General features: G+C 39.1%; 1 protein-coding gene and 2 long non-coding RNA genes across 6 annotated transcripts; 1 reads left to right on the top strand and 2 right to left on the bottom strand.

Annotated features, from left to right (window-relative positions):
* LOC133538030 (uncharacterized) lies at positions 1-3,510 on the bottom strand. The gene is made up of 3 exons (XR_009802918.1): positions 3,404-3,510; positions 3,148-3,304; positions 1-2,980 (listed from the first exon to the last, which is right to left on the bottom strand). It is a non-coding gene; the product is annotated as an uncharacterized LOC133538030 (long non-coding RNA).
* LOC133538031 (uncharacterized) lies at positions 3,254-15,798 on the top strand. The gene is made up of 3 exons (XR_009802919.1): positions 3,254-3,524; positions 14,803-14,926; positions 15,002-15,798. It is a non-coding gene; the product is annotated as an uncharacterized LOC133538031 (long non-coding RNA).
* LOC133538028 (junctional adhesion molecule 2A-like) lies at positions 9,733-24,077 on the bottom strand. Of its 4 annotated transcripts, none has more exons than XM_061879271.1 (10): positions 23,922-24,077; positions 21,853-21,918; positions 18,384-18,494; positions 18,154-18,303; positions 15,192-15,373; positions 14,970-15,078; positions 14,795-14,902; positions 12,733-12,754; positions 12,612-12,660; positions 9,733-12,539 (listed from the first exon to the last, which is right to left on the bottom strand). In XM_061879271.1, exons 1-10 carry the CDS (start codon positions 23,974-23,976, stop codon positions 12,501-12,503), a joined length of 891 nt encoding a protein of 296 aa, XP_061735255.1. In that variant the 5' UTR covers positions 23,977-24,077; the 3' UTR covers positions 9,733-12,500. The 4 variants fall into 4 exon arrangements, with proteins under 4 accessions (XP_061735255.1, XP_061735257.1, XP_061735256.1 ...); XM_061879273.1 differs by having other exon boundaries at positions 12,612-12,657; XM_061879272.1 differs by having other exon boundaries at positions 12,733-12,751.
* Between the last annotated feature and the right edge of the window lie 1,706 nt (positions 24,078-25,783).

Raw genomic sequence — 25,783 nt, 5'->3', positions numbered from 1 at the left:
ATTTGCCGCCCCCTGGTGGTGGCCGATGCATTGTACTGCATGTTGTTTTATGAGCCTAGGACGGGGTCAGCAACCTGTAGCTCTTGAGTCTCATACCCCAGTGGCTCCCAGGCGCATTTTTATTCCAAAAAAAAGGATTGAAAATGGAAAAAGATAGGAGAAAAATATTCTTTTGTTTTAGTATGCTTTTTATTTTAAAGACAAACATGACACAAACCTTCCCAATTGTTAGAACGCCCACTGTTTCATATGTTTGTGTTTATGCTTCGCTGATTGGAGTATTTGTGGAACATCGTTTTGTCCTACTAATTTTTGGCGGTTCTTGAACTCATCATAGTGTGGACTGTGACACAACAGTTTGTTTACATGTAAAATCTTCCATTGATTGATTGATTGAAACTTTTATTAGTAGATTGCACAGTACAGTACATATTCCGTACAATTGACCGCTAAATGTTAACACCCGAATTAGTTTTTCAACTTTCTTAAGTCGGGGTCCACTCCTTGTTTTGTCCACCAAAAGTTTTATGCTGTGCGTAAAGGCAAATTGGTGCACTTTGTTGATGTTATTGACTTGTTGGGGTGCGAATTAGCCATATTTGGTTAGTGCATGACTGCTAGCTAATCAATGCTAATATGCTATTTAGGCTAGCTGTATGTATATATTGCATCATTATGCCTCATTTGTAGATCCACTATTTTGCCAACAGTATATGGCCACCTGCCTTTACTCACATATGAACTTGAAGTGCCATCCCATGGAATTGTCCAAAATGTTTTGGTATCCTGGAGCATTCAAAGTTCCTTTCACAGGAACTGAGGGGACAAGCCCAACATCTGAAAAACAACCCCACACCATAATTCCTCCTCCACCAAATTTCACACTCGGCACGATGCAGTCCCAAATGTACCGTTCTCCATGCAACCTCAAAACCCAGACTCGTCCATCAGATTGCCAGATGTAAAAGCGTGATTCATCACTCTAGAGAAGGCGTCTCCACTGCTCTAGAGTCCAGTGGCGACGTGCTTTACATCACTGCAACCCATGGTTTGCATTGGACTTAGTAATGTATGACTTAGATGCAGCTGTCCGGCCATGGAAACCCATTCCATGAAGCTCTCTGCGTACTTAATGTGGGCTAATTGGAAGGTCACATGAAGTTTAGAGCTCTGTAGCAACTGACTGCGCAGAAAGTCTTTGCACTATGCGCTTCAGCATCTGCTGACCCCTCTCTGTCAGTTTACATGGCCTACCACTTGGTGGCTGACTTGCTGTTGTTCCCAAATTCTTCACTTCTCTTATAGTAAAGTTGACTTTGGAATATTTAGGAGCGAGGAAATTTCACGACTTGATTTTTTGCACAGGTGGCATCCTATGATGACAGCTCCACGCTGGAAATCACTGAGAGCGGCCCATTCTTCCACAAATGTTTGTAGAAACAGTCTTCATGCCTAAGTGCTTGATTTTATACACCTGTGATTAGGACAGCTGATTCTCATCATTTAGATGGGTGGCCAAATACTTTTGGCAACAAGTATATTTGCGCTTATCTAATATCCTTCACTTTAATCCCTCTTTGTATACAATTTAGTTGTGCATGTCTCATTGGAGCAGTATAGCTTGGTTGGTAGAGCGGCCGTGCCAGCAACTTGAGAGATGCAGGTTCGAACCCCGCTTCCGCCATCCTAGTCAGTGCTTTTGTGTTCTTGGGCAAGATCTTTTACCCACCTGCTCCCAGTGCCAACCACACTGGTTTGAATGTAAAAATTAGATATTGGTTTTCACTATGTAAAGCGCTTTGAGTCACTAGAGAAAAAGCGCCATATAAATATAATTCACTTCACTTCACTCATGACACATTATCTGTATGTAATATTGGCTGTATTTCTGATAGTTGTTTGTGTGCCATGTTGTTCCAGACCACAGCAAACGTTACCCAGCTTGCCAAAGAGTGTAATAAATCTATTAAAAGAAGACAGCCTGCCTTTCCTTTGACTTGGACACAAACATCTATACCTTTGGCCATTAAAAGCCTGTGATTTCCAGGAGTTATTTCACCTTTTGAGTAGCTTATGATTTACTAATAGTTTCTAATGTTGTAAAAATGTGTAGAATAAATATCAAATTTCAACAAGTCTGTCAATGAAGATTTGCTTCAGCCTGCGGCACATAGTCATTTTGATAGTAGGCTATTATAACTAATATAGACACCTACGTCATGTGTTGTCTTCATGATAAGACTTATATACGGCTTTTAATTCTTTGCGGCTCCAAACTGATTTGTTTTTTTGTATTTTTGGTCCAATATGGCTCTTTCGACATTTTGGGTTGTCCACCTCTGCCCTAAGAACTTAAATACAAGTGGTTGTATTATTAAATCGAGAGGAGCCAGATGAGGTGGTTCGGGCATCTGGCCAGAACGCCACCCGAACGCATCCCTATGGAGGTGTTTAGGAAACGTCTAACCGGTAGGAGGCCACAGGTAAGACCCAGGACATGTTGGGAAGACTATGTCGCCTGGCTGTCCTAGGAAAGCCTTGGGATCCCCTAGGAAGAGCTGGACGAAGTGGGTGGGGAGGGGAAAGTCTGGGGATCCCTGCTTAGGCTGCTGCCCCCGCGACCCGACCTTGGATAAGCGAAAGAAAATGGATGGATGGAGTATTAATAAAGTTTTTTTTTTAAGTCACAACTCCCACCTCCAAAGACATGCACCTGGGGATAGGTTGATTGGCAACACTAAATTGGCCCTAGTGTGTGAATGTGAGTGTGAATGTTGTCTATCTGTGTTGGCCCTGCGATGAGGTGGCGACTTGTCCAGGGTGTAGCCCGCCTTCCGCCTGAATGCAGCTGAGATAGGCTCCAGCACCCCCCACGACCCCAAAAAGGGACAAGCGGTAGGAAGTGGATGGATGGTTCTTAAAGAGATGCATATTTTTGTTGAAACATCCTTAAAAAGTCACTTTTGCATAATCAGGGGCCCTGAAAGGACAAATTAAGAGAGGATTATCATGTTGTTGTTATGCAACAGCTGTATTTAATACACGCTAATAATACTCATTTGATTCACGGGCACTTTTAGAAGCCTTGGCTGTTTAAACGTGAGCCAAATGTGAACACTCCTCTGGGGTTTACAAAGTGTGACAAACCTGCTTGGCTGCCATGACTCGGGCCTTTTCCAAAATCCCAGCTTTCGCTGACACTCAAACGCACCATTTTCTGAGCGCTTCCAGTCAATTGCTACAAAGTTGTGGTTGGATTGCACAAAAACAGACGAGTCAGCAGAACGCAGTCACACTTTGCGGCCTGTTGGCACAGTGACAGAACCTCCGCATAAACATTTCATCAAACCGGAGGGGACGCCGTCTGCCAGCTCTTAAATCTTTAAATGTTGCTATTTCTTACCATAAGGGCAGGAAGCCGACGTTTCCCGTGGCGATCCCCGCCGTGTCGCTGGCCTACTTCCTGTTGGCCCCCGACCGCGGTTCTCTCCCCCAGGCATGGACGACGTCGATGTCAGTGTGATGTAAGTATAACACCACACGGGCTCAAACTGCGGTCTGACCTTTAGGAGCCACAAACTGAAGCAAACAATGAACTTGTTGCCAGCACTAGCTGCTGTTTTTTGTTTTTTTTAATTGAAACTTTTATTAGTAGATTCCACAGTTCAGTACATATTCCGTAAAATTGATCGCTAAACGGTAACACCTGAATACGTTTTTCAACTTGTTTAAGTCGGGATCCATCCATCCATCCATTTTCTACCGCTTATTCCCTTTTGGGGTCGCGGGGGGCGCTGGCGCCTATCTCAGCTACAATCGGGCGGAAGGCGGGGTACACCCTGGACAAGTCGCCAGCTCATCGCAGTCGGGGTCCATCCATCCATCCATTTTCTACCGCTTATTCCCTCTGGGGTCGCTGGTGCCTATCTCAGCTACAATCGGGCGGAAGGCGGTGTACACCCTGGACAAGTCGCCATCTCATTACAGTAAGTCGGGGTCCACGTTAATCAATTCACTGGCTAACATCAAAAATTGCCCTAAAATCACACTTCTGTGACGCTGAAAGTGAAACATGTGAGCAGGCGCATAACGGATGTTTGTTGCAGGCATATTTTTGTTAATATTATGTCAAAATGTCCTTATATCCTCCCGAGAACCCGCGTCGACTGCAGTGGACGTTTGTTTCTTGTCAATTATTATTATTATTATTATTTTCGGTTACACATTTTACCCTCTTTGTCATGATCCGCTACTTGGATCATGTCATGTTGTGGTTTGGTTCTGTTTCTCTATCGTATCTTGTTAGTATTTTGTCTTCCTTAGTTCCTGGTGGCACTCCCTGTTTTGTTATGTTGTCATAGTTACGTATTTGTGTCACCTGCCTTTTGTTTTTGACGCGCACCTGCCTCCTAATTACTGTCCTTATATAAGCCTGCCTTTTACGTTACTCAGTCTCGCAGTCTAGTTTGCTGTCCGATGCAACAGATGACGTCGCTATCCATGAATTGATTAACGTGGACCCCAACTTAAACAAGTTGTAAAACTTATTTGGGTGTTACCATTTAGTTGTCAATTGTACGGAATATGTACTGAACTGTGCAATCTACTAATAAAAGTATCAATCAATCAATCAATCAACCAATCCCCGATTGTGGTAAAGAACTTTTTGTATTTGTTAGCTTCCACACTATTCCTCTGTTTGTTTACATAGCTCACATGCTAGCGCTTTCAGTTCTTTCTAGCTCCCATGCTAGTTCTGTTTGTTTTGTCTTTAGTGCCTAGTGCAAGTGTTTTCTGTTCATAGTCTGTTTTTGTAGCGTTACATAAATCATCATTCCTTACCTTCACGCTGTGTTCTTATCCGACTGCTTCAACGAGAGAACCCACCCGCATCACCACAATGCCAGCAAAACGTCACACTCTTAAGGTCCAAGCTGTTTGTTTACATGCTTTTTTTTATTTATCTTTGCTATTTGGGCTTATTGTACCCTAATTAAAATAAAAACTAAAAATCATCTCTTAATATGATACACTTAGTCCATAAGTACACATACATGTACTTCATGTGTATTGACATGCAAATGTTTATTTTTACACATATTTTTTCAAAATTCCATTCTATGTTATACTCTTCTGACACCAGCAAGTAGCAGTACAAGTGTCCACATAAGCGGCATAAGACCCCAATTCAGTATTGTACACAATTTTGGAAATAAGAGCAAAAAGGTGCTGTCCACGCATGTGGCCACTAAGCCTTTAGACTGGTTAAGGGAAAACTAGCCTCCTGAAGCAAAAGACAAATATCCACTGCAGTGGACGTTTGTTTCTGGTAGTGTTGTCCCGATACCGATATTTTGGTACCAGAACCAAAATTATTTTGATACTTTTTGGTATTTTTCTAAATAAATGTTTTTTATTGCAAGTTTGTCCTTGAAAAAATATACAAGACAACTTGTCTTTTAGTAGTAAGTAAGCACACAAAGGCTCCTAATTAAGCTGCTGACGTATGCAGTAACATATTATGTCATTTTCCATTATATTATTTTGTCAACATTATCAAGGACAAGTGGTAGAAAATGAATTATTAATCTACTTGTTCATTTACTGTTAATATCTGCTTACTTTCTCTTTGAACATGTTCTATCTACACTTCTGTTAAAATGTAATAATCACTTATTCTTCTGTTGTTTGATACTTTACATTAGTTTTGGATGATACCAATAATTTGGGTATCAATCTGATAACAAGTTGTTACAGGATCATACATTGGTCATATTCAAAGTCCTCAGGTGTCCAGGGACATATTTCCTGAGTTTATAAACATAATATAAATAAAAAAATAAATAAAAGAATATGTTGTGATGCCCAAAAATATTGACGTAATCATAGTAGTATCAACTAGAGACGCTCCTGTACTTGCTATCATTACAGTGGATGTCAGGTGTAGATCCACCAATGGAGTTTGTTTACATTTTGACGCTGGTGAGCTACGGTGTGTAGTGAAACATGTTTAGCTATTCCTCATCCTGCAGAGAAAATACTTGTGAGAAACTTACTTTATTTTTAGATGAGTGATTTAGAAATAGCTAAAACACTGCTGGCTGCTCTTTAGCCATGTCTTGAAGCACCTCTTCCTGAGGGCGTTTCAGTCTTTTAACTTCACCTTTATCGTTACTTTTTAAGCCAAAATGCGTCCGTTCCCCCTTTTCTGTCTACACACTGTTTCTGCTTCTAAGTACTCTGTGATTGTGCGCTGCCGAACATGCTCATCTGCTCGTAAACCAGCAATGACACGACGTGACGAGGACAGATGCGCGGGGGTGTGGGGGACTGGTAATTTTCAGAGGCAGTATAGTACCGAATATGATTCACTAAAATCGCGGTATTACACTAATACCGGTATACCGTACAACCCTAGGTTTTTGGTGTGGTATAGCTCGGTTGGTGGAGTGGCCGTGCCAGCAACTTGAGGGTTCCAGGTTCGATCCCTGCTTCCGCCATCCTAGTCACTGCCGTTGTGTCCTTGGGCAAGACACTTTACCCACCTGCTCCCATTGCCACCCACACTGGTTTAAATGTAACATAGATATTGGGTTTCACTATGTCAAAGCGCTTTGAGTCACTAGAGAAAAGCGCTATCCATCCATCCATTTTCTACCGCTTATTCCCTTTCGGGGTCGCGGGGGGCGCTGGCGCCTATCTCAGCTACAATCGGGCGGCAGGCGGGGTACACCCTGGACAAGTCGCCACCTCATTGCAGGGCCAACATAGATAGACAGACAACATTCACACTCACATTCACACACTGGGGCCAATTTAGTGTTGTCAATCAACCTATGCCCAGGTGCATGTCTTTGGAAGTGGGAGGAAGCCGGAGAAAAGCGCTATATAAATATAATTCACTTCACTTATCAGTTACACATTTTATGTTCGAAAACTAGCCTCGTGAAGCTAAAGACTAATGTCCACTGCTTCTCAGGAATGGAGGCTGCCTCACTTTCCCCCCACATCGTGTTATGTTACAGTTTTAGTCCATAATGGAAAACATTAGTTTTTGTCCCCAAAATTCTACAGACAATACTTCATGACAATATGAAAAGGTTATTAAAAAAAAAAGGTGCAACTGTTTATTTCACACCTGCAATAATAGCCATCTGAAAACCAACGTCCTGTGTAGTGGACATTTGTTTCTGGTCGATTTCGTTTGTCAGTTACATTTGGGTTTTATTTATTTATTTATTTTTTGGGGGGGGAGGGTGTAGTAAAGATTTTGCCCTATTATGCAAAGGACAAATGTCCACTGCATGGTTCTCAGGAGTGGTTACATAACTTTGTCCACATTGTGTTATGATGCAGCCTTAGTCCAAAATGGAATAAATTATTTGTAGTCCTCAAAATTCTACAGACAATACTAAATTATGACGATGTGAAAAGATTTTTAAAAAATACATGTGCACATTTATTAAAGATTAAAAATCAGATGACTTTTTTTCCACATATTCACACCTGCAATCACCGCCTGACAACCAGAGTCCTCTGTAGTGGACATTTACTCTTTTCTATTTCTTTTGTCGGTTACAATCTTTTTTTGTTTGTTTGTTTATTTGTTTTTATTTTGGGTGGGGTGAATTTTGCGCCATTATGCAAAAGACAAATGTCCACTGCAATGTTTCTATTCTATTTATTTTGTCAGTTACACATCTTGGGGGTGGGGGTGAATTTTTTAGCCCCACTAAGCAAAAAAGAACTACTCAGTGGCCTAGTGGTCCACCCTGAGATCGGTAGGTTGGGAGTTCAAACCCTGGCCGAGTCATACCAAAGACTATAACAAAATGGGACCCATTGCCTCCCCGCTTGGCACTCAGCATCAAGGGTTGGAATTGGGGGTTAAATCACCAGAAATGATTCCCGGACGCCTCACCGCTGCTGCCCACTGCTCCCCTCACTTCCCAGGGGGTGAACAAGGGGATGCGTCAAATGCAGAGGAAAATTTTCACCACACCTAATGTATGTGTGACAATCATTGGTACTTTAACTTATCAAAAGACAAACGTCCACTGCAGTGGTCGTTTATTTCTGGTTTATTTATTTCGTTAAGAGTTACACATTTTGGAGAGCGAAATGTCTGATCTATTTCTGTCATTTACACGTTACTTTTTATGGGGTGGGGTATTTATTTATTTATTTCTTAGCCCGCATCGTGCGAAACTCAAACGTCCACTTCAGTGGTCTATTTCTATCCTGGTCTATTTCTTTGGTGAGAGTTACACACTTTGATGTTGCAAAAGGGAAACATCCACTGGTTTTCGGGATTGGATGTTGACGTTTTTGACTTGAGTAAGGGTCTGGGGTGCATGAGAAAGTACAAAAGGAAGACGTAGGGCATATATCTCTAATGAAGTGCCTGAGAGGCAGAAAAATAAACGTTTGTCGTTTCAAATCATCGTCTTGGGTGCGTTTGTTTACTTTTCATGCGCTCTTAGATGCGATCATGCTTCCATCCACATGTGTTTCACTGTTTTGAAGGGAGGAAAAAAACAATATAATAAATAATGGGATATTGCGGGCTTCACGGTGGCAGAGGGGTTAGTGCGTCTGCCTCACAATACGAAGGTCCTGCAGTCCTGGGTTCAAATCCAGGCTCGGGATCTTTCTGTGTGGAGTTTGCATGTTCTCCCCGTGAATACGTGGGTTCCCTCCGGGTGCTCCGGCTTCCTCCCACTTCCAAAGACATGCACCTGGGGATAGGTTGATTGGCAACACTAAATTGGCCCTAGTGTGTGAATGTGAGTGTGAATGTTGTCTGTCTATCTGTGTTGGCCCTGCGATGAGGTGGCGACTTGTCCAGGGTGTACCCCGCCTTCCGCCCGATTGTAGCTGAGATAGGCGCCAGCGACCCCAAAAGGGAACAAGCGGTAGAAAATGGATGGATGGATGTAATATTGCACCTAAACATTGAAAACTATCACTTGACTTTTCTCGGTTTTGGTATTTTGGCATTTTGTGAATATTTTTCCACACTTTTATCATTTACGTGATTATTTTTGGTTGCACAGCTGGTGCATTTGTGTGCAGCAGTTGACTTCTTTTTACACTTGTAAGACAAGTATGAATGTTAGCTAAAAAACTTAAATCAGTCCAAAGTTGTCGGCCAGTTTGCGGCGTCGTGACACTATCGAATATCGTATTAGCAATTCCTCTTTGACTCCCAACACGCGCATCCAAGTTTACGAGGGCGTCCAACTCCCTGAAGGTGCTGTGACTGACAGGGCTTCTACCGGGTGGCAAAGATGGAGGCGACTTTTGAGGCCTAATCTACCATCTAGTAGTGTCTTAATAAAATAGATTTCACTTGACAGCCAGCACCCACTCAGTCTCTCTCTGTCGTTAAATCACTTTTATTTTCACATGGCCAAACCCCTTTGTCGGCAGATAGTCTCACACACACACACAGACTAAAATAGAATGTAAAAAGCTCCTAAAGAGCCCTGCGATGAGGTGGCGACTTATCCAGGGTGTACCCTGGCCTTCCGCCCGATTGTAGCTGAGATAAGCACCAGCGCTCCCCGCGACGCTAAAGGGAATAAGCGGTAGAAAATGGATGGGATGGATGGAAGCTCCTTAAAGAGAGTTCAAGACTGGTTTAATGTAACAGGAAGTAGTCCCGTCTAATGATTTGTTGCATGTGTAAAAAAAAAAAGAAAAAAAAGAATCAATATTACAAGACATAAATGCATTTCAAAACCTTTATGTGGACAGCAACATAAAATCACGAAGCCAAACAAAACCAAAACTGATGTTCATCCACGCAAAATCATTCAAATGAGACCACGAAGGCCTTCTGCTGTTTACAGTGCAATGCCTCCCTCTAGTGGCCATGCCAAGTATTACAGCACTCATCTCGGTGGTCTGCTCGTTTGTTGCATTAAAATATAAAAATACTCATTTCAACATGCAATATAATATGTACATATGTAAGTCTTACTAGCTAGGCGTGGAAGCATGCTCATTTCATAATGCAGCGTGACATTTACAAGTCATGCTTTGGTTTTGCTCTTTCAACTCGAGTACAATTGAAAAAAAATTAATTTCTATCATATAGGTTATTATGGGCTTGTTATACTAATATTATGTTTATTAATATTAGGTCTTGAGATGGGTGAATGATTAGCAGTAACATTTATTGTCATGCATTTCTATTTATTTTTTTACGATGCCCGATTTAAAAAAAGAAAAAAAGGAACACTCAAGGTCCAAAGGACAAATACATGTATTGCTGTAAAAATAGTACATTTTAATATTTCTTAAATTTTGATTGAGTTAATCTATCAAAACTACAATTCAGCCGTAAATATACATAAAGTATTATTTATATTTGGGGGACTTGAACTCTTTTAGGGACAGTATAACTACCCTTATTCAATTGGAGGAAAAAAATGTGCACTATATGCATTATTAGTAGTATGTGACTATTAGTATTATTATTATTATTATGAGGCCCTGTAATGGGTCAATTATCGGCAATGTTCATGCATTTTATTTCTACCAAATTTTCCAACAGTGTTTATTTAAAACAAAATCTCACACTTACTTGGGGCCCCTGAGCCAGAAAATGTCTAATTGTCAAAACATGCTGTAAAAATATGACCCTCATATTTTTTACACTTTGAGTTACTGCTTGAAATATAAAGTATTGTATGAAGGATATTTTTTTATTTTATTTACATAAATCCACTGTTAAGTTAGTTGTTTGTTTTTTACTTACAATCTGCTATAAAAACTCACATTTATTTGACGAGTAAGGCACCCTTGCAGTAAAATTGAAACAAAAAATGTTACTGTGTGCTTTAAAAGGGGGGGGGAAAAATCATCTTTGTGGACAAAACCAGAAGTCCAGAATGAAATGAAAAATAATTGAATTGCAAAAAAAACTTGGTCGTGAGTAACAAATGTGTCGCTTTTTGTGTAGCTTTATCATTTTAGGTTTTGCGTAAAGGAATAAAATAATAATAAAAAAAATGATGTCAGGTTAAATGGAAGTATTTCATTTGTTTTCATTCAGTGTTGGCAGACACCCGTTCATTTCTTCACGCTTTTTAAAATACAAACACACACAAAGCTCAAAGAGAGTAAGTGCAGCACTCATAGTCTCATTTGCACACGCTGATAAAATAGAGTATTTGAACACGGTAAAGAGAAAAATAAAGCTTCTGTGTATCGAAACATAGACTGAACATGGTGGTGAACAATAATACCGTATTTCCTTGAATTGCCGCCGGGGCGCTAATTAATTTAAAACCTCTTCTCACTCTTGCGTTTACCAAAGGCATGCGGTAAAAGTAAGCATGCGATTATTATTTTAAAACCTCTTCTCACTCCGGCACTTACCAAAGGTAAAAATTTGAGTGTGATGTAAGCTTGGACCTTAAATCCTACTGAATAGCTCTTAATCTTCTTCCCTTTATGCGACTTCAAATGACCGGTATTGAAATCAGCCTCCTCCATTTTGAAAATGATGACAGGGGAAGTGTCACTTGTGTCTTCACGAGTTTGACCAGGCGGTAATACTAAGCACGCGCTAATTATTTTGGGAAGCGAGTTTGATTAATTCAAGGCAGGCGCATACTATATGCCCTGCGGAAATTCAAAGAATTACGGTAGTAATAATAATAATAAAAATTATTCCTTAGCAGGCACAAAATTAAAAGACAGAAAAAGCCCTTCTTTTTTTTTTTAAGTTATCTTGTCTGGCAATGCCCAGGGCTATTTTCAGCCTGCAGAGCAGTCTTTTTTTTTTTTTTTTGGCCCTCTGCATTTTATTATGAAGATTCAAGTAATTCATTGTTAATGTGATGTATTATTAAATAGTACACTCATTTGCTAGATATTTTTTTTTTTTTTTTTGAATAGCTTAGCTCGAACTGTGGCACGAGCTCCATCTAGTGGTGCGCCAAAGAATGACATAATTAATAATTATTTGATTTGATTAATTATTAAAGTACAGTGTTTTATTTTCCTATTTTCAAACACAGTGTTACTGTTCGAACTGTGTGTAATGTTACAGTGGCCAAAAATATGAAATAGACATCTGCCTGGTTTTTAATGCATACTTGGGCCCACTACGCTACTGTGTTTTAATGTTGGTCATTATGGCGGTACTTGGAGAGCCAAGAGTTTTCTGAGGTCAAAAAATTTTGAGAACCACTGGCTTAGCTTATATCATCCTGAGAACCAGTGTCCTCTGCAGTGGAATTTTTTTTTTATCTTCTTCAAAAATGTGTAAAAAGGACAAAATAAATCAAACGTCCACTCCAGAGGACGCAGGTTCTTTTCGAGCTCCATTCGATTTGTCGAAGCATCTGTAATGCCCAAAGTCTGTACGGCAACCAGCGAGGGTTTGACGAGAATCGGCTGAGTTTTGGTCTTTGAAGAAAATACCAGCGAGGGCAACAACATTCCAGCTGTGAGACACGTTGGGATTTTGGATGTTGGGACATCGGTCAGATCATGAAAGACTGAGTTTGTTTGTAGTTCATGAGCTGCAGGCAAAGAGATAGAGACGTGTAAACAAACACGTTCAATTAGCCCGAGTTATCGCGCCAAACACTCACGTTGTGGATGGGAGGAGGAGGCGGAGGAGGAGGGCTGTAGGACTTGCTGCTGGGAGACAAAGTGGACATCTTTGGTTCAAAGTCTTCTAACAGGAAGTGATGTCACTGAAGGAACACTCACCTTTTGGCCTTCTTCTCTTCTGCTTGGAGAAGGAAACACGGGAGATCGGTTAGGCAGTACAGACCATCCTAGGTTACACTTTCCCGCTATTAGGTGTAGGATGTTCCCAAGTTCTTTAAGCACTACCTGTTTTTCAGTATGGGCCACATCCTGTAGTCCTCAGTACCCAGCAGGTACAGTGGGGCAAAAAAGGTATTTAGTCCGCCACCGATTGTGCAAGTTCTCCCACTTAAAATGATGACAGAGGTCTGTAATTTTCATCATAGGTACACTTAAATGTGAAAAAAAAATCCAGGAATTCACATTGTAGGAATTTTAAATAATTTATTTGTAAATTATGGTGGAAAATAAGTATTTGGTCACTTCAAACAGGAAGATCTCTGGCTCTCACAGACCTGTAACTTCTTATTTCAGAAGCTCTTCTGTCCTCCACTCGTTACCTGTATTAATAGCACTTGTTTGAACTCGTTATCTGTATAAAAGACACCTGTCAACAGCCTCAAACAGTCAGACTCCAAACAAAAAGCTGTCGAAGGACACCAGGAAAATAATTGTAGACCTGCACCAGACTGGGAAGAGTGAATCTACAATAGGCAAGCAGCTTGGTGCGAAAAAATCAACTGTGGGAGCAATTATCAGAAAACGGGAGACATACAAGACCACAAATAATCTCCCTCGATCTGGGGCTCCACGCAAGATCTCATCCCGTGGAGTCAAAATGATCATAAGAACGGTGAGCAAAAATCCCTTAACCACATGAGGGGACCTGGTGAATGACCTGCAGAGAGCTGGGACCAAAGTAACAAAGGTTGCCATCAGTAACACACTACGCTGACAGGGATTCAAATCCTGCAGTGGTAGACGTGTCCCCTTGCTTAAGCCAGTACATGTCCAGGCCCGTCTGAAGTTTGCCAGAGAGCACATGGATGATACAGCAGATGGTTAGGAGAATGTCATGTGGTCAGATGAAACCACAATAGAACTTTTTGGTATAAACTCAACTCATCGTGTTTGGAGGAAGAAGAATACTGAGTTGCATCCCAAGAACACCATACCTACTGTGAAGCATGGGGGTGGAAACATCATGCTTTAGGGCTGTTTTTCTGCTAAGGGGACAGGACGACTGATCCGTGTTAAGGAAAGAATGAATGGGGCCATGTATCGTGAGATTTTGAGCCAAAACCTCCTTCCATCAGTGAGAGCTTTGAAGATGAAACGTTGCTGGGTCTTCCAGCATGACAATGATCCTAAACACACCGCCCAGGCAACAAAGGAGTGGCTCCGTAAGAAGCATTTGAAAGTCCTGGAGTGGCCTAGCCAGTCTCCAGACCTCAAACCCATAGAAAATCTGTGGAGGGAGTTGAAAGTCCGTGTTGATCGGCGACAGCCCCAAACATCACAGGAATGGGCCAAAATACTGTGTGTGCAAACCTGGTAAAGACCTATAGTTATCGTTTGACCTCTGTTATTGCCAACACAGGTTATATAACAAAGTTTTGAGTTGAATTTTTGTTATTGACCAAATACTTATTTTTCACCATAATTTACAAATAAATTCTTTAAAATTCCTACTATGTGAATTCCTGGATTTTTTTTTCACATTCTGTCTCTCACAGTTGAAGTGTACCGATGATAAAAATTATAGACCTCGGTCATCATTTTAAGTGGGAGAACTTGCACAATCGGTGGCTGACTAAATACTTTTTTGCCCCACTGTAGAACGTGCTAAACGTTTACCCAACAATCCGTCACTCCTGATCAATTTTCATAGGTACGGAAGTAGTAGCAGGTAGCATCTTTTTTTTTCTTCACAATGCACTTCTGCCATGACCCGCCCCCACCCATTTTTTATTGGTATATGTCTAGTCTCTTACGTGAATGAGATAAATAATATTATTTGATATTTAACGGTACTGTGTTAATAATTTCACACATGAGTCGCTCCGGAGTATAAGTTGCATCCCCAAACTATGAAAAAAACTGCGACTTATAATCCGAAAAATACGGTAGTACGTGTGAATGTTCCATAGAACTACGGTAAGTGTGCTAATAATATACTCACTGTTGCAGCATCCTCGACGGTAGCAAACACAGACGCAGATGCAGCAGAGCAGCATGACAACCACAAACGTTGCACCTCCGGCTATCAAAACGGCCGCATCTGCTTGATCTACAAGAAGAGTCCTCAAGTCAGGTGAGAATATGTAGTACTATACTAAGAATGGATAAAAACTCACGGTCGATAACTTTTAATTGTTGTGCCACGCAGCTCTTGGGCGCCCCCACACTGTTGGAGGACTCACAGCGATACATCCCCGAGTCCACTTTGGAAACACTTTTCAACTTCTGTTCCAGGACACAAGAAGAGGAACAGCTGTGTCTGCACTTGTGCTTTCTGCGTGAGGTCACAGCAGCGCACACGTGCGGGCATCTGTTAGCACGTGTTAGTTAGCGCTCACCAGCGTTCCTTTGTGAGAGTCCATGCTGTACGCCATGTTGCTGGAGGACATCAGGACCTTGTTGTCTTTGTACCAGCTGTACTTGGCGGGGGGGACACTCTGCTGGTCTTTGCACAGAAGCTCCAAGTCAGAGCCCACAAACACGGACTGGGGAACCTCGCATGAAGGGATGTGAGGAGGCACTGCTTGGCGGGAAGGACATCGATCTTACTAACGGCCAAAAGGAGCAGTGACACAAAGTGTGTCCCCGCTTCTTCCATGCAAATCCTATTTTGTTTGTATTGAACACACAGTGTCCATCCATTTTTCTACCGCTTATTCCCTTTGGGGTTGCGGGGGGAGCTGGTGCCTATCTTAGCTATAATCGGGCAGAAGGCGGTGTACACCCTGGACAAGTCGCCACCTCATCGCAGGGCCAACACAGATAGACAGACAACATTCACACTCACATTCACACACTAGGGCCAATTAAGTGTTGCCAATCAACCTATCCCCAGGTGCATGTTTTTGGAAGTGGAAGCCAGAGTACCCGGAGGGAAGCCATGCAGTCACTTGGAGGACATGCAAACTCCATATACATATTTATATATATATATATATATATATATATATACAGTGGGGCAAAAAAGTATTTAGTCAGCCACCGATTGTGCAAGTTCTCCCACTTAAAATGATGACAGAGGTCTGTAATTTTCATCATAGGTACACTTCAACTGTGAGAGACAGAATGTGAAAAAAAATCCAGGAATTTACATTGTAGGAATTTTAAAGAATTTATTTGTAAATTATGGTGGAAAAGAAGTATTTGGTCAACCATTCAAAGCTCTCACTGATGGAAGGAGGTTTTGGCTCAAAATCTCACGATACATGGCCCCATTCATTCTTTCCTTAACATGGATCAATCGTCCCTTAGCAAAAAAAACAGCCCCAAAGCGTGATGTTTCCACCCCCATGCTTCACAGTAGGTGTGGTGTTCTTGGGATGCAACTCAGTATTCTTCTTCCTTCAAACACGACGAGTTGAGTTTATACCAAAATGGATACATGGATGATACAGCAGAGGATTGAAGAATGTCATGTAGTCAGATGAAACCAAAATAGAACTTTTTGTTATAAACTCAACTTGTCGTGTTTGGAGGAAGAAGAATACTGAGTTGCATCCCAAGAACACCACACCTACTGTGAAGCATGGGGGTGGAAACATCATGCTTTGGGGCTGTTTTTCTGCTAAGGGGACAGGACGATTGATCCGTGTTAAGGAAAGAATGAATGGGGCCATGTATTGTGAGATATTGAGCCAAAAACCTCCTTCCATCAGTGACAGCTTTGAATAGTTGACCAAATACTTCTTTTCCACCATAATTTACAAATAAATTCTTTAAAATTCCTCCAATGTGATTTCCTAGATTATTTTTTTCACATTCTGTCTCTCACAGTTGAATTGTACCTATGATGAAAATTACAGACCTCTGTCATCATTTTAAGTGGGAGAACTTGCTTAATCGGTGGCTGACTAAATACTTTTTGCCCCACTGTATATATATATATATATATATATATATATATATATATGTTCAAAACCTTTTACTTTACAATTAAGTAAGATGACAACTTTTTTCTCGTAAACTTATGAGCTTTTTCCTTATAAAATGATGCATTGTTTGTAAAAACTACACATTTTCTTTATAAACTTACAACTTTGTTTTTTCTGTAAAATTAACAAGTTTTTTAGAATCTTCCTGTAAAATTATTACTTATTAAAAAAATACATTCTCCTCATAAGTTTTTCTTGTAAAGTTACGACTTGTTTTTTGTAACGTTATTACACCCCACGCCGCCCCCCCACCCCCAAAATTAACATAATTTCTTTTTCTTAAAATTACATTTTCAAAATTTTTACTTTTTAAAAAAAATACTTTTGTGGGTAAAACTACAATTTCCTACTAAAATAATTATTTTCCTAATTACTAATGGACTTGTAGACATTTTCACTTTTAATTCATAAATTAATCTTTTTTTTCTTGTAAAATTACAATTTTTTTCTAGAATTTTTTGTAGAATGAATTTTTTTTCTGGAAAAACACGTTTTTCTCATACAATTGTTACTTTTTCACACATTTTTCTTCATAAAACTTTTTCGCCAAAAATTGCGAGATTTTTAAATAAATGACATTTGCTTCCTAAAATGAAGTCACTTTCTCATCAAATTATGTTATTTGAAATGCCAATGTCTTCAAAAAATCATTTTCTTTTCAAATAAAACAATATGAAAACATAGGATAGGATCCATAGAATTTTTTCTCATTTGAGAGGCATTTTTTAATGATCATTTTCACTCATTAGTTTTACTAGTACAAACTTTTTTTGGTCATCTGCAGGGATGTTTTGTTAATGGGGAACTGCACTTTTTTTTGGAATTTGACCTTTCATTCACAATCCTTTTGTAGGACAAGACCATATGTTTTCTTTCTTTTTTATTCTAATTTGTGGCTAACAATGCAGCTAGTATGAAGACACTATTCCGCCCATAAAACCCTCTTAAAACGCCAAAAATACTTACAAATTATTAAACAAGTATTAGCGATATCGTTGTTATAAGCGCTGACGCCGACATGTTGATCATGGAGCTTATGCTGTTGTATTGACATACAGAGCCAATGAGCTGCTGTATCACCTCTGAGCTGGTGAAAGTTTGCGGCACCTTTTTTTTTTTTTTTTTTTTCAACCCTTATGATTATGATTAATTCTTCATCTAAACGGAAAGATACAAACATCCCATCAGCTGGCATCCCACTGAGAGCAGACATTGTACAGTAAGGGATTGTTTTACTATGTACATAGTTTGTATATCTTGTTTAGCATTAACAATACCTGTTACATACATGACATAAATATTACATGTTATTATGCTCTATTTTGCAATCATTAATTTAGGAGTTAGAATGTATAAAAAAAGAAGGTACCAAGAACGTGAAGGTTGACGGTGACCTCTCCGAAGTTGACGTGGTCCTGGCTGGCGGTGACCTCACAGCGATACTCTCCCGAATCCTTCTGACTCACTGAGTGGATGGTCAGTGTGGCTCCCTCCATCTTGGCCCGGCCTGCGTAGGACGCTGGTTGCCACGGTAACAATGAGCATGGATAATGTTGGGAGGAAGCGAAACCAGGAAGGTCAAAGGATGTCGTCACTCACCAGTGAATTTGTTATTAAAGTAAACAAAAGTGACAGCGTTTCCCTTCTTCTTCCATTCGATGCGAGGGTCGGGATCCTTCTCAGTGCCGAACTCGCAGGACAGGACAGCGTCTGCCAGGACAGGACCAGAACTTTACAGTCCAGTTCGGACCAGACCTCATGACAACTAGTCTATTTTTTTCCTGAAGTCAGCTTGCTCGCTTCATGATTTCAATAAATATATTTTCATACTCAATTACCAGGGTTTTTTTTCTCAGATTTGCGGTAGAAAATGGATGGATGGATGGATGGATTTTCTCATAAATTTGCAACTTTTTTGTCATTAAATCCATCCATCCATTTTCCTACCGCTTATTCCCTTTGGGGTTGCGGGGGGCGCTGGTGCCTATCTCAGCTACAATCGGGCGGAAGGCGGTTTACACCCTGGACAAGTCGCTATCTCATCGCAGGGCTGTTATTAAATTAATTATTCAACAACTTTACACATAGGAAATTGATTTACAGATTTCTTTTGTGTAAAAGTAGAGCTTGTAAAAATCTTACAACTGCATTGACTTTTGTAGTGGAATTTCTGACCTGTATACCATATTTTGTGTCTTTTTTAGTCCAAAAAAATAAAGTCTATCTAAAAGCCTCTTAACCACTGTTGAGCACATGTAGGGGAAAGTTGAGTTTGTGGTCGCTCTGACCATTCTAAGAAATGTTTTGACTATTTGTTATGGCTAAGGGATCCACAGTTGTTGTGGAGCCACCAGTTGCAAAACAACAAGCCCTTGACACATGAGGGAAACATATAAAAAGCCAGGAAACCAATATTTGATATGATTTGCATGATTTTGTTTGATTCTGGATCCTTCGGAGGATGCTGTCTGCAATTCAATCCAACTTGTACTTTTGAATATGGGTAAATACACCTTTTGTACTAAAACCACTTTGTTTGCAGTTTAAGCTTCGGACCAATCCACCACACTTTCTCAAAAAAATACAACATTTTGTGTAAAATTATACCTTTTGCGTACATTACAACAACTTTTTTGTCATAAAATTAGGACTTTTTTCTCAGATAATAACAAAAACTATTGCGATATACAACTTTGTTGGAAAATTAAGACTTATTTCTCAGCTAAATACTAAAATATTGCAATATTACAACTTTGTTATACAAAACCGCAAAACCAGTGAAGTTGGCACATTGTGTAAATTGTAAAAAAAAAACAGAATACAATGATTTACAAATCTTTTTCAACCTATAATCAATTGAATAGACTGCAAAGACAAGATATTTAATGTTCGAACTAGTGAACTTTGTTATTTTTTGCAAATATTAGCTCATTTGGAGTTGGATGCGTGCGACATGTTTTGAAAAAGCTGGCACAAGTGGCAAAAAAGACTTTGAAAGTTGAGGAATGCTCATCAAACACTTATTTGGAACATCCCACAGGTGAACAGGCTAATTGGGAACAGGTGGGTGCCATGATTGGGTATAAAAGCAGCTTCCTTGAAATGCTCAGTCATTCACAAACAAGGACGGGGCGAGGGTCACAACTATGTGAAATAAATGCGTGAGCAAATTGTCGAACAGTTTAAGAACAACATTTCTCAACGAGCTACTGCAAGGCATTTAGGGATTTCACCATCTACGGTCTGTAATAACTTCAAAAGTTTCAGAGAATCTGGAGAAATCACTGCACGTAAGCAAAAATGGCCCTTCGATCCCTCAGGCGGTACTGCATCAACAAGTGACAACAGTGTGTAAAGGATATCACCATATGGGCTCAGGAACACTTCAGAAAACCACTGTCAGTAACTACAGTTTGTCACTACATCTGTAAGTGCAAGTTAAAACTCTACTATACAAAGCGAAAGCCATTTATCAACAACACTTTGGGCACGAGCTCATCTAAGATGGACTGATGCAAAGTGAAAAAGTGTTCTGTGGTCTGACGAGTCCACATTTCAAATTGTTTTTGAAAACTGTGGACGTCGTGTCCTCCGGAACAAAGAGGAAAAGAGCCATCCGGATTGTTATAGGCGCAAAGTTGAAAAGTCAGCATCTGTGTTGGTATGGGGGTGTATTAGTGCCCAAAGCATGGGTAACTTACACATCTGTGAAGGCACCATTAATGCTGAAAGGTACATACAGGTTTTAGAGTAACATATGTTACCCTCCAAGCAACATTATCGTGGACGCCCCTGCTTATTTCAGCAAGACAATGCAAAGGCACATGTTACAACAGCGTGGCTTCATAGTAAAAGAGTGCAGGTAGTAGACAGGCCTGCCTGTAGTCCAAACCTGTCTCCCATTGAAAATGTGTGGCGCAATATGAAGCATCAAATACGACAACGGACTGTTGAAAAACTTAAGCTGTGCATCAAGCAAGAATGGGAAATATTTACATTTGAAAAGGTTCAAAAATTTGTCTCCTCAGTTCCAAACGTTTACTGAGTGTTGTTAAAAGGAAAGGCCATGTAACACAGTGGTAAAAATGTGGTAAAAACTCTTTTGCAATGTGTTGCTGCCATTAAATTCTAAAAAATTAAGTTTCTCAGTTTGTACATTTAGTATATTGTCTAAGCTCGAACATTAAGTATCTTGTCTGTGGAGTCTATTCAATTGAATATAAGTTGAAAAGGATTTGCAAATCATTGTATTCTGTTTTTATTTACCATTTACACAACTTGCTAATTTTACTGGTTTGGGGTTTTGTAAAAGTGAAGTATATTTATATAGCGCTTTTCTCAAAGCTACTCAAAGCGCTTTACATAGTGAAACCCAATATCTAAGTTACATTTTTAAACCAGTGTGGTTGGCACTGGGAGCAGGTGGGTAAAGTGTCTTGCCCAAGGACACAACGGCAGTGACTAGGATGGCAGAAGCGGGAATCGAACCTGCAACCCTCAAGTTGCTGGCACACCCGCTCTACCAACCGAGCTATACTGCTATAACTAGGGCTTTTATTACAAAGATACATCTTTGTCACAAAATTGGACTTTATTCTTGTAGAAAAATGTAAAAAAAACAAACGGGAAAAAAAACACACAAAAAACTTGCTGGTAAACAACAACCTATTTCTTGTAATAATTACAACTCTGTTTTTATAAAATTATAAAAAAAAATGCCAAAAATGAATTCAATTGGTGAAAAATGAAAAGCTTTTTCTTGTCATTTTAAAATGTCGTCTTCATAAAATCCCATTTTTTTCAACTTGATTCTTGCACAATTCTGACATTTTTCTGTAAAAATTACAGCTGTATTGTTATGAAATTCTGACCTTAAAATTATAGCTTTTTGGGGTGGGGGTTAGCTTTTTTGTAATATTATAACTCATCTGTCATAAATGACGACTATTTAAAAATGATGACTTTTCTCGTAAAATCACAACTTTTCTTGTAATATTACAGGTTTGTCGTAAAAATTATGACTTTTTCGGGTGAAATTGCAACTTTTTTGGTCATAAAGCCAACTCACCTGTGTGCTCGTGGATTTCCACTTTGGCTTTTCTGGAGCTTACTGTCACTGACAAGCCGTCAGGACCTGCAGGAGCAAAATAATTACGTTTAAAAAAAAGCAATACGTCTTGATGAAATATTATGGTATGGGTAATTGTAAAGGTGTAAACATCAATTGTTTTGGGGGTATTTTGTACTTGTGTAACAAAAATAACTTTGTGGTTGCAAACAAAATGTTCAACTCAAATATGCAAATACGTGTGTGTGTGTGTGTGTGTGTGTGTGTAGCCTGGCGGTACCAGGAGCAGTGCCGCTAAAGAATGCAAGTGATGGATGACTTTCAGACGGGGGTCTTTATCTTGAATTGATAACCTCCTTTGTCAAGTCAAAAGAAATTGTTTAAACATGTAAGAAAAATGAATAATGGCAACCAATACAAAACCTGGTTCAGAAAAGGAGGGATTTAACAGCCAGTTATTATTTTGATTGCAGCATGTAATATAATAATATACAGTGGGGCAAAAAAGTGTTTAGTCAGTGACCGATTTTGCAAGTTCTCCCACTTAAAATGATGACAGAGGTCTGTAATTTTCATCATAGGTACACTTCAACTGTGAGAGACAGAATGTGGAAGAAAAAAAATACAGGAATTCACATTGTAGGAATTTTTAATAATTTATTTGTAAATTATGGTGGAAAATAAGTATTTGGTCAACCATTCAAAGCTCTCACTGATGGAAGGAGGTTTTGGCTCAAAATCTCACGATGCATGGCCCCATTCATTCTTTCCTTAACACGGATCAATCGTCCTGTCCCCTTAGCAGAAAAACAGCCCCAAAGCATGATGAGTTGAGTTCATACCAAAATGGATACATGGATGATACAGCAGAGGATTGGGAGAATGTCATGTGGTCAGATGAAACCAAAATATAACTTTTTGGTATAAACTCAACTCGTCGTGTTTGGAGGAAGAAGAATACTGAGTTGCATCCCAAGAACACCACACCTACTGTGAAGCATGGGGGTGGAAACATCATGCTTTGGGGCTGTTTTTCTGCTAAGGGGACAGGACGATTGATCCGTGTTAAGGAAAGAATGAATGGGGCCATGTACCGTGAGATTTTGAGCCAAAACCTTCCATCAGTGAGAGCTTTGAATGGTTGACCAAATAGTTATTTTCCACCAGTTTTTACAAATAAATTATTTAAAATTCCTACAATGTGAATTCCTGTATATTTTTTTTCACATTCTGTCTCTCACAGTGGAAGTGTACCTATGATGAAAATGACAGACCTCTGTCATCATTTTAAGTGGGAGAACTTGCACAATCGGTGGCTGACTAAATAATTTTTTGCCCCACTGTAATACAGATGTAATCACATTCATTTACAGCAGAAGGCCGTGATATGAAAGATATCGCACAGTATGGACGACAACATCAAAAATAAAATAAAAAACGGTGACATTAAAACTTGTCAGACAGCAACAATATACTTTCTTTAAAATGTTACTTTTTTTGGTACAAGTCTGGCATTGGCTGTCACATAATATTTTTGGCAGAAGGCACTCATGCTATAGAGGCCAACATCAAAAGTGTGTGTGTGTGTGTGTGGGGGGGGGTATCTGCCCGCTCATCAGGAAGCACATCTCGCCTTCAAACAGCATCCGAGCCAACTTGAGAGTAAACAAGCAAGCAGCATGTAAACACTCCTTGCCTGCTTTCCTGTACCATCTCAGGACCCTGAATGCATCACGCCTCTTTTTTTTTTTCAAAGGATAGTTACTTCAAATGACATCATCAATGCATGGATATCAATGTTGCTCAATGGTTTGTTGATATTCTGCACTTATAGAGATTAGCCAACAATCTATAACTGTACAAAAAGATGAGAAAGGATAGCTCGATGGAGCATTGTTGCACATTTTAAACGTTTCTGTTAGTTTGACAAATAAAAGTTTCATCCATCCATCCATTTTCTACTGCTTGCCCCTTTCAGGGTCGCTGGAGAATAACTCAGCTGCATTCGGGTTTCATTTGGAGCGTAAACAAGAATGCAAATAAAAGTTGAAATGCTTTTAAAGACTTACAGTGCATGCAGAGCAGAAGAAGAGGCGGCAGGAGTGGAAACAACATCTTCTTCATCTCGTCCAACACGCGTGGTTTGGCTTTCAGATCTTTCTCTGGTGTGTGTGTTTGAGTGGGAGTGGGAGTGGGAGTGTGTGTGTGCCCATTGGAGTTTCATGCAGGGGGAAAAAAGAGGGGGAAAAGCGCCTGTCGTGGAGCAAATGGCCACACGTGACCATGGCGACAATTTGTTTTGTTTGCTTCATCTCCATTCAATTATTACATTTTCTAATAAACATGTTGCTTTTTTTTATCAGACAAAATGCCTCATTTTGCAAGAAGTTTGGTCATTTTGCATAAAAAAACCAAGTGTTTCACTTTCTGAAAATTAAGTTGCAATGTTATTAGAAAGAAGTTATGTCTTTCCACAAATGAGGAAACAAATGATATCATAAGAAAAAATATAATCTTATGATTAAAAAGATGATAATTTTTTAAAAAAGATTTTTAGAAAATTGAAATGCGACATCGGTGATCGTGATGTCAGAAAATATTATTGTTATATTCAAGTGGCCATATTAACATAAAATTGTTTTTGAAAAAAAAAAGCATCAGTTTATACAAAAAAAAGTTTTAATAGTACTGTGTGAGGAAAAAGTTAGTTATGTCAGTTAAGAAAGTTGTAATATTACATTGAAAAAGTCAAAATATCACAAGAAAAAAATTAATTTTACAAAGGAAAAGGTGGTATTTTTTGTACAAAAAAATGTGTATATCTAATTGTGATATTGTAAAGATGCCTTCAGGAAATACATTTTGTGAGGTCAACATGTGATATGAGGGGGAAAAAATATTTTGTGAGAAAAAAAGTTGTATTAGAAGAAAAAAAATGTATTAAAATTTTCTGAAAAAAATCATTATTTTATATGCAAAAAAAAATAATTGTATTGTATAAGAACAAAAGTTGCAATACAACAAGAATAAAGTTATGATATAAGAAAGTCATTTCATGAGGAAAAAGATGCTGCTTTAAAAATGGGAAAAGGTCATGTGAATAAATTGCTATGATGAGCAAAGTTGTAATTTTACAAAAATAAAGTTAAAAATTACCATGAAAAAAAAAAAATTAGGAAAAAAATATTTTTTTTTGCTGTAGTGCTGAAATATTACAAGCAAAAAAATTTGTTTACTTAACAAGAATAAAGCTTCAAGTCTAAGTACTGAGTCCTAATATTACGGGGAGAAAGTAGTCATTTGTGAGGAAAGAGTGGCGATAAGAATAACAATAAAGTTGCGAAAAACGTCATTTTTCTATACAGTATTTATAAAAGTTTACATGACAGGAAAATAGGCGTACTTAAAAAATAGTTTTTAGTAGGGGAGTCCGATACAACTTTTTTATTTGTGAAACAATACCAATACAAGTATTGCTGACACCAATTTAATCCAACACGATATTAGCATGAATCATAGCACATTCTTTATATTATTTTGTGGTGTTGAATGTTGACAATTGCACTCCATGGCAATATTTGCCTTTACTCAATTGACTGACACATTTAAAAAAAAAATTTTTTTTATTTTAATATAATTTCTGTGGGTTAGTTGTTTGATGGAAAAAATAACATTTGGCATATGTTTAATTGTATCTCCGGACTGCATATGTAAAAAAAAAAAATCAATGAACAAAATGTTTAAAAAACCCAAAACAATGGTAGTTATGAAAAGCACTCACCTTAAGACAGATTTAATGATTTTTGAAATAAAATTTTAATTTGTTTTTGGTGACACCTTGTGGTCACAAGTTAGTTGAATTATGCGGACACTTTTGTTACTGAATACTTTTTAATATGCTTCTACCTGCAGACTTTGTATGTGTAAGTAG

This window comes from Nerophis ophidion, linkage group LG19 (assembly GCF_033978795.1).
Source record: "Nerophis ophidion isolate RoL-2023_Sa linkage group LG19, RoL_Noph_v1.0, whole genome shotgun sequence".
Taxonomy (NCBI): Eukaryota; Metazoa; Chordata; class Actinopteri; order Syngnathiformes; family Syngnathidae; genus Nerophis; species Nerophis ophidion.
The sequence above is the reverse complement of the archived record's forward strand: the minus strand, read 5'-3'. Positions and strand labels throughout refer to the sequence as shown.